Raw genomic sequence first — 9,561 nt, forward strand, 5'->3', positions numbered from 1 at the left:
GTAATTCTTCATGGAAATAATTAGTCCATAAAAAGTAATAATCCAAGATTGCTGTATTACAAGCATGTTAGTGAATCCAGGAATATTCAACATTAATATTGTATTTTTTTAAATTTGTTTTTTTAACAGCTTGTCCAGCTGATTCCATTGCTGGTGGCAAAATCATGTTATGTATGTCATCCTTCCTTATAGGCTACCAGATATGGTATTTTCAATGAATAACTATAATTCAAGGATTTAACAATGAACTTTTATGATCAGCCGTACAACTGGGTAGGGTTTTCCATGCACAGCCGTGCAATTCCTCTAATTAATATGGCAATATTTATGATAAATGGAAATGACGGAGAAAGGATTTACATTATATATTATCAGAAATCAAGCAAACATATAAATGATCAAATGATATTCCCATGTACAGCTGTACAACTAGGTAAATGGGTCTATTTAAGATAAAGTGTAATATTTTTATGACATAACCCTGTTTTTAAAACAAAAACAGTAAAATGCCATGTTCTTTTCAAAACATTCTGTTGAGAACCAAACACAACCCAGTATTTATAAATGAAAATGAAAAAAATAAAAAAATATTGATGGAATTCAGAACAATGTTTATTGACCATGGTAACAAGAGTCAATAGTAATACAACTGTTAGCAAATACAAATTCATAGTAAAACTGGCAATCTCCTCCCCACACGAGATCATGTTTTTTTAGATTATATAACAAAAATATATACAAATATATTATATAGTAAAACTGGCTACCTCCTTCCCACACGAGATCATAGGCTATAATAATGGACTAATTATATAAAAACTGGCTACCTCTTTCCCAAATACGATCAGTGGCTTCAATTACTCCTGGCTTCTGTAGCTCATACTGGCTAGTGGGCATCTTCTGTAGCTCATCCTCGCTAGTAGTTATCTTCTGTAGCTCATCCTGGCTAGTAGATTTCTTCTGTAGCTCATCCTGGCTAGTAGTTATTTTCTGTAGCTCATCCTGGCTAGAAATCATCCTCTCCTCATCATCTTAGCTTGTCACGGTCAGCTCATACTGAAGTTTCTCCAAGATATTTTGAAACTCCGCAGGCTGTAGAATGGCATGTCCACTGCAAGAAACTTATCAACAGTTTGTAAGGGCTTCTCCGTTAAAAATACATCTACCTCTTGGAAGGTTAAGATAAATCACCTGCATGTGGGTTCATATATGATCTTGCAGGGAAATTATTTAATTCAAGTTTAATGCGAGAAACTTTGATTGAAACCAATTAGGAGTGGGACGACTGGTTCGCCCGTTGTCAGTATAATGTGACCGGGTGGGGCGTCCTGCTGGGTGTCTTCGGCAGTATGTTTCAGTGAGGTAGCACTATAAAGTCGGCATCAGTTCCGCGCTATCACAAGGAGACAAACACGAACATATCGCAGCCTCCCAATATACACAAACATACACTACACGCATGCATCTTGCACACAGGGGTGCCGTCCTTAAATGACCTCAGCTGTTAATAGGACGTTAAACAAAATCAAACAAACAAACAAAAAAAGAAACCAATCTCTCGGTGGTACCCCTGAAAAAGCTGCCACCTTTTAACTTTCATGCCACTTACAATCCATTTAGAGCCTCAACACCATATGTACACAAGTCGTATAAAATATTAAAAGCTTCTAAAACTATAATTAAATTAATAATTTTGTTCTCAGACCACTTCTTCCCAAAAGACAGATAAAGGAGGGCCTGAGAACCAAGTAATTAATTTGTTTTGCCTTGCCCTGTAACCTGGGTCGAAGGAGATATGGCTGGATGCTCCCATGCACCTTCACCATTGATATCGCCAGCGGTCAGAGTGATGATAGGGTCTTCCTGAATCACGACAGATGCGACTGGAGGCTCCCAGTTATCGGTGAGGGCGTGAGTGGACTGGGAGAGGACAGATGCATCTTGAATCGAGTCAGAGGTGGCCGGAGGCTACCCTTTCGTGAGGCTGGCAGTGGACAAGGAGGGGATGGGATCTCCCTGAATCGAGGCAGATGTGGCAAGGGGCTTCCCTTCTTCGGTGAGACTGACAGTGGATAGGGAGGGGATAGGCTCTCCTTAATCGAAGCAGATGTGGCCGGAGGCCCTTTTTCTTCGGTGAGACTGACAGTGGACAAGGAGGGGATCAATCGCAACTTCTCGGCCAATTCCGGCTAGGCACGGAATCATACCTCGAATGTATGCCGCATTCGTTATCTCTTGGTGCAGCTAGTAAATCCGAGGTGTACCGGTAGAGGTAATGGCGGCGTCCATAGATGTGGCACAAAATATAGTCCAAAGAAAGTGTGTAACCTGTGCAAGCATATCAAATAGGCTTCATAGCCTAGATAACAAGAAAGCTCGTAATTTAAATGTTTATTTATTATTGTCTAAGTTTACGTCACTAGAAATAAGTGCTTCATTGTTGGATCGAATTTTTATATGTGATCAATGTATTGTGTTTCTTGGTAAATGGCAGACCTATCGTGATATTGCAGTAGAACATGTACAGCTAACATTTTTTAACCGTACTTCAAACTTAAAACAATGTGCAAAGACCCCACCCTCTGCGTTGAAGTTGACTATAGCTCAACAACTGGAGAAGTCGGTAGAAAAATTTAAAAACCTAAATATTGATACCCATAACAAACGGAGGCGTCAGATAGTGTTTAATGATGAATCAGCTGCATGTGTAAGCGAAGATGTACAGTTAGACTTGGAGGAACATTCGTTGCTACTCGACAAGGATGAAATGATATATGCAAAAACATCAATGAGGAACACTCGTACCTTAAAACTCTACTTGTTAAGGAGGCGGATGAAGATGTTGAACACACGTGCACGTATGAGAGGATAAAATCTATGTTTGATACCATACGCTCAGAAGCGAACTGTGATATTTTCTTTTCATTTATTGACAAAAAATTACAATCCATGTGTGCACCAGGGCGTAGTGTGCTTTTTAACAAAAATCCACTTCATTTAAGACAAAGTAATTTTTTGAGAATATTATTCAAGAGATATCAAAGGAATGTCCTGAATTGTTAAAAACATTAACGTGTGCTTTAGGCAACAAGATAAAGTTTGAGTCTAAGATTGCCAACATTTCAACAATCTATGGTATGATACTACATAGCAGAAACAACCAGGTGTCGAGGATACAGAGGCTGTATACAGCAATTGCAGTGAGGTACCATGCAGACAATAAGGTATACATGTTATTCTAGTAGTTCAACAATAAACAGTTCTCTGTTTAAGATGGGAATTGCAAGACATTGATTACCATTGTCTACAATGGTTATCTTAATCATCAGAATTTCAGGATTAGTAAAAAAATGTTATTAATATCATAATATGCTAGAATTCAAAATTAATTTACAAAAATATAATCTTTTAAGACATGTTTTAAAATTAATCTAAAATTGTCATTTACAAGCCAACAAAGATTATTTTAAAAACAATAAACAAATATTCAAATCTAGCTATTAACAACCAACAATTTATTATGAAATTATAGATACCTAAAGAAAATTAACAAGGTTGGTTAATTAGGAGTAATGAAGTCTTGTAATTCTTTTGAATTGTGTAACGTTTATGTTTATTTTGTTTGATGAAATAAAATAATAATATAATTAGTGTATCAATATTATAACTATCAGTTATACTGATATATATTGAATTTAATCATAGTAATATGAATGATTATATTAGACTACATGTGAAATTTATTATAGCTCTCTTCCTGAATGTGTGATTATTAGTCAGTGTCTAAATTAAAAGTTAATTCCAGTGATATGCTGTTTATTATTGATCCACTATTCAGGTTAATTTGATTAAGTTCACTTTACCGGTGCGGTGGCTCAGAGGTAGAGCATTCATCCCATGATCCAGTAGGCACAGGTTTGATTCTCAGCCACATCAAACCCAAGACATTAAAATTAGGCAATCTTCTCACTCCCTGCTAAGTGTTCAACATTACTGGGTAAGAGAAGGACTATTTGGCTCGGTGTCAGGATAATCTGATGCGTGAAGTATATATCATGTCAGTGTCTCTGCGATGTGATATTTCAGTGAGACAGCACTGTAAACTTGCCATCAGTGCAGACATCATCTTGATATGACCTAGACATGAGTTGAAGGGACGTTAAACCCCAATGAAACAAAACACACATTATTGTTTACTTTTCATGACAGTACTTGTATGTACCAGACTGAATACGATATGTTCATTTGATGTTTATATATATAATCATTATACAAACAGAAGGGTGAACAATTTAAATCAAATCAAATCATTATACTGAAGTTAAGGACTTATCATTTTCAGATTATTATAAGAGTTTCTTTAGCAGAATGTCATATATAATGGAATGCTGCTTTTGGGACTATATATAAACATAGTGCTGATCTAGATGGACATAACATTGTTAAATACTAACAGATTATTTTGAAGTTTTTGTTCAAAGAATTCCTATGTATCAGTGTCACAGGTAAATGTAATATATTTAATAAACACAAATTTGCTTGTATGTGTGTGAATCACTTAACGTATATATATACATGTATATATCAATTCATATACAGATAATCAAATCCCCAGATTTCTTTTTTAATTGGGTTTACATTAGTATTTGCCTACATTGTATGTAATAATATTGACTTTACTACTAGCATACAATTAAAACATAAATATTTCTGGGATGTGACTAGATCTTGGTCCTCTGGCTCCATGCACAGTGCCACGTGCACACTCTAGGTAGCAGTCTACAGTAGAGGGTTGTGGCCATGGGTGATATTTTTGTTTAAAAAAAGGCTAACCCCTGTATAATGATATGTAAAAAAAAATGAAGTGGGCTATGTGAGCATCACATTTGTAAAAAAAACAACAGGTTTTGGTTCGAGATCAAAATTTTGGCCATAATCCGAAAGGTTGCCTACACATGAAAAGCTAGCTTTAAAGGAGGTAAAATTTTGACAACAGCACACGACGCAAAATTGCAAAAAATCAAGTTTAACAACTTTTCTGGGACCCAGATTATTCTGCAACCAAGTAGGTAATCTTTAATTTCAGACAGAACTTAGGAAAAAAATTACTAGTTGCGGGGGTCAAATTTTAGGTCAAAATAGCATTTTTTGGCATTTTTGGTAATTTTTTGATGTGGTAACCATGGTTTTCACACAAGTGACATACATAGAAAAAAGAGGTTTATATATTTCTTAGTACTTAATATGTATTGTAAATGTAATTCAGTTTACAAATATATATACATGTGTATACATGTGTTGTGTAGGGTAAATCCGATGTGTTTACATTTCCTCGACATGTGCCTTGTTTTTCAGAGTCGGGCCATTTCTACTGTAGACAGCTACCCTAGGGTAAAAGTTCAACATATATTCATTGTTCAATCAGGTCAGCACTTCACAGCCCACGGGCTTTTTGTTATTACTTGTCTACTAACAAACTTTTTTTTAATGTTTAATCTGTTGTGTTCAGTTTGTTTTATTTCATTTTATTTTACAGTATGACAGAATCTCTGTTTTCCCTTGCTTATATGCTTTCAGCTTTGAGTAAGTATCTGTATATATTTTAAGGTTTAATGGAAATGTGTAGATATTGATAAATTATCATAAGTGGAGATAACATTTATGGATTTTTGTTTTTATATACATGATTATTTATACATATTAACAAGAGGGTATGTAAGTCATAAAGATAAATCATGTTTTTTTTAAATGAAATTTCAATGTATCAAAATTTCAAACAATTGTGATTAACTGCAATACTGAACTAAAATGTAGTGGTATCAATTTAAGATTTAAACATATCATTTATTTCTCAACAGCTACTGACTCGACTGAACAAGATCCATCTTACTTTAACAGAGGATTCCAAACGAAACATCATTAAAAGCTTTGGTAAAGAAAGTGAGAGTCACCTTATTCAGGAGTTGGCACAATTTAATTAACATCATTTTAAACATAACTTTTTTAAAAGCATACTTAAGTTATGATATTAAATTTGTGTATGCTATGCACGTTATTGGTTTCCCCTGGTCTGTAAACTTATATATTTTGGTAAATATGTAAACCCCTGTTGACCAGCAATATTAAGGAAGCATGCATTAATACCCCTAGCCCTTAGTGAATAAACTTGATCTTTCATAATATAATTCAGCGGAGTTACTACTAAAACAATCGCCGGGTTGTTCAATTTCAGTTTCCTCTGCATTATATACGGTATAAGCTGAAAAATCAAGCTTTTCCCATAACCAGTGGGAAGAACAGCTATGCAGTCTGTTCCATTGAAAACGTTTTTAAGCGTTTCAATTTGTTTCTCTTTCAATGCATTTGTAACCTATCAGGGATAGGGTCTTCCTGAATCAAAGTAGATGTGGCCGGAGGCTCCCCTTCTTCGGTAAAGCTGACAGTGGACAAAGAGGGAATATTGTCTCTCTGAATCGGAGCAGATGTGGCCGGATGCTCCCCTTCTCCGGTGAGGCTGACAGTTGACAAGGAGGGTATATGGTATCCCTGAATCGCAGCAGATTTGGTCGGAGACTCCCCTTTGTGAGGTTTACAGTCGACAAGGAGGATAGGGTCTCCCTGAATCGAAACAGATGAGGCCGGATGCTCCCCTTCCTCGGTGAGGTTATGTTTATACATAGAGAGGATACGGTTTCTGCAAAATAACCATCAATCATACGAGATGCTAATAATATATTGTATAGGGGTAATAATATATTTTCACTTATTGATTTATGGCAAAATCAGATGACATTCTTACCCAGTTACTGGGGTCAAAGTAGATTTGGTTGAAGGCTCGCTTTTCATATTTGAGGTTGCTGATGGTCAGGGTGAGGATAAGGGTCATCCTGAATCAAGGCAGATATGGCCGGTGGCTCTTTTCTTCTGTGAGGCTGTGTGTGGACAAGGAGAGTTTGTCTCTGCATTATACATTCAGTGAATATAATTAGAACCAGTTCATAAATTGGTTAATATGTATTGAACAAAGATTAATACCTTATTTGTCTTATTCTGCATTTCCTTTTTCTTCTTCAAATTTTAGGATCCAAATTGCAAGCTGTAACCCACCACCCTAACATGGGCTGTCCATGAATTTGAGCAAAGTTAAGATCTGGTCTTTAACCATATATATACCTAGAAGTTATGAAATCCATTGTAGCATTCGTCACAAGGACACAGTAGGGTTCATCGGTTTCATTGTCAAACATCACAGGTACATCAATATTCAGGGTTTCCAAGGTATCCCTGTCACTGGTAAAACTGTAAATATAAGAAACACATTTCTTGCATTAACTAATTTAAAACGATACATATATATATAGCATCATTTCAATTTTCGAAGATCTTCAGTTATTCCAAAAAAAAAAAAGGCAAATTATAAGTCCTTTTGGTATTTTAGTGACTGTTGATAGTCCTCGGTCCTGGATCAGTGTACATTTATGCCATATTCAATGCATGCTTTTCCACTTTTCATCAATCCATAATTGGTCGTTCTTCATTCTGTCCCGATGTCTATTCAAACATAGGGTATGTATTCTACATTCAGTAATGACTGGATCAAGGCATGATTTTAAATACTATGTAAATCTATCTACATGTATCTTTGGTCTGTGCAGTTCACTTATTTGAATCATAAACAATTTAAAGTTCTTCAACTTTTTTCCATTTAAAACTACCCCATAGTTATCCTGCAATCACAGGGGGACAACACATACATTGTGACTCAAAGAAGAAGATGGGTTTATTGCAGGAAATTAGATAACATTTGTTGGCATTTTTACGGAACTGTAATAGACACAGATGGGCGTTCTACCAGACATGGGCTTATTGACAAATACGGTAGATGCTTTAATTTTAACCCAAAACTTAAAATACCAACAACTTCAAAAACAAAGAATATTTTTAAGTATATTTCTTTTTTAAATTTAACAAAAGAATCATCTTGAACAAACGACTCCTTTGGGAACGCATAAGGTTAGTCAAAAGTTTCACTTACCTCTTTGACCTCTCTGATGCAGTCAATGGAGATGATTTGGGGATCAACTCAAGAGTGAGACACCCTAACATCCGTTAACGAAGAGACTACAATGCAATTTACGTAAAAGTGGGTTTTAATACTTTTCTGTATTATTTAATAGATTTATCTGTAAAATACATAGTCATTTTGATGTTGGGAAGCTCTAAATATGATCATTATTAATCTTCCCTAATTCTGTTTTAGTATCGAGGTGCGACACTACCTTAAATAATAGACGGAGGCTGTAACACTTGTTTATAAATAAAGTCAATGTATGTTAGATATGTTAAATAACACGTTCAGAACGGTAGCTCGTGTCCAATTACAAAGCTAGAAAAGCTTAACATCAGAGATGTATTGTTTGTCAAATTTTATAAGGGAAACGTAACTGAAATGGCAAAACTTATTGGGGGAAACGAGAATTGCGAGTAGGCCAAAACAGTAAATGTCTTCACCGCCATATCGTCGAGTCCATTCACGGTTGGGTTAATGAAGTTTGGGTACCCGGTTGCGAAATTTCCTAAAAGTCACACCATTAGTCGAAAATTTCATGCAATAAAGATCATATTTTCAAGATAAAAAATGTTCATCCCTGTCAATTAGAACACTACACAAGTAGTTAGCTGTTGGCCACAAAAAATAACCAATTTTCCTGAAAGTAGATGCGGGAGAGGGCGACATGTTTAAAAAGTTGATTGCACATAAAACAGAGGGCAGGTGTTTTTTATTTATTAAACTCTGTGTTTGTGGGAAATGCTCCACCATGGTGCATGCATGCCTCTGAGAAACCGCCAATGTCAATGGCAAAATCACAGAGAATCCCTTCCCGATTTGCACTGAAAATAGTCTGAAATAAGTGCCACTTTGCCGACTGGAGGACAATTCAAGCGGTACGACATGAAACCATTAGCAAGTTCTAAATCACTTTGACGCTTGAAATCAGTCTTTGCATTCAAACGTCCTACCGACGCACTATAATCACCGAAAACAGATACGGTACAAATTTCCGACCACTTCTGGTGTATTATGGACATTTTATTTTTTTTTTTTTTTTTTTTTTTATATATATTTAAAATTGACAATGCGGCGGCCTAAATACGGGCGGGTCTGAGAACCAAGTTATTAATTTTGTGTGGCCTTGTTAATGTAACCATCGTTCGGGAAACATTAAAAAAATTACCATAAACTGTAACATAGTTAACATACCGTGGAAATCTGCATGCAAATGCAGCGTTTGGAATTAACACTGGTCTTTTAACGTCTTTCACTTCCATGGAGCATTGGCATTAAAACACATAATTTTCCGTATGGAAGACAAGCGGCTTTATTTTTTAGGTCCTTCTGCTCCATGAGCTTTCGTCTTGCATTTCTTCTTTCATTCCGGAGAAGTGCTATATTAATCAGTTTAGAGTCACAAGGACTGTCAAAGAAACTCACTAAATTGTCAAGATGGTATACGTCACACACACATTTATTATCTGGTCGCTTTTCTTTCACGAAGACAT

At 35.7% G+C, this 9,561-nt stretch overlaps 1 protein-coding gene across 1 annotated transcript in view; it reads right to left on the reverse strand.

The window, feature by feature from the left end:
• The window catches only part of LOC110440278 (acetylcholine receptor subunit beta-like), a 48,645-nt gene extending 47,628 nt beyond the window's left edge, over window positions 1-1,017 (reverse strand). The window contains exon 1 of the mRNA XM_021483252.1: window positions 828-1,017. Coding sequence (XP_021338927.1) covers window positions 828-1,017 — 190 coding nt within the window. The remainder of the gene's footprint in view (window positions 1-827) is intronic.
• Window positions 1,018-9,561: the final 8,544 nt, after the last annotated feature.

Source organism: Mizuhopecten yessoensis, unplaced genomic scaffold, assembly GCF_002113885.1.
Source record: "Mizuhopecten yessoensis strain PY_sf001 unplaced genomic scaffold, ASM211388v2 scaffold11177, whole genome shotgun sequence".
Taxonomy (NCBI): domain Eukaryota; kingdom Metazoa; phylum Mollusca; class Bivalvia; order Pectinida; family Pectinidae; genus Mizuhopecten; species Mizuhopecten yessoensis.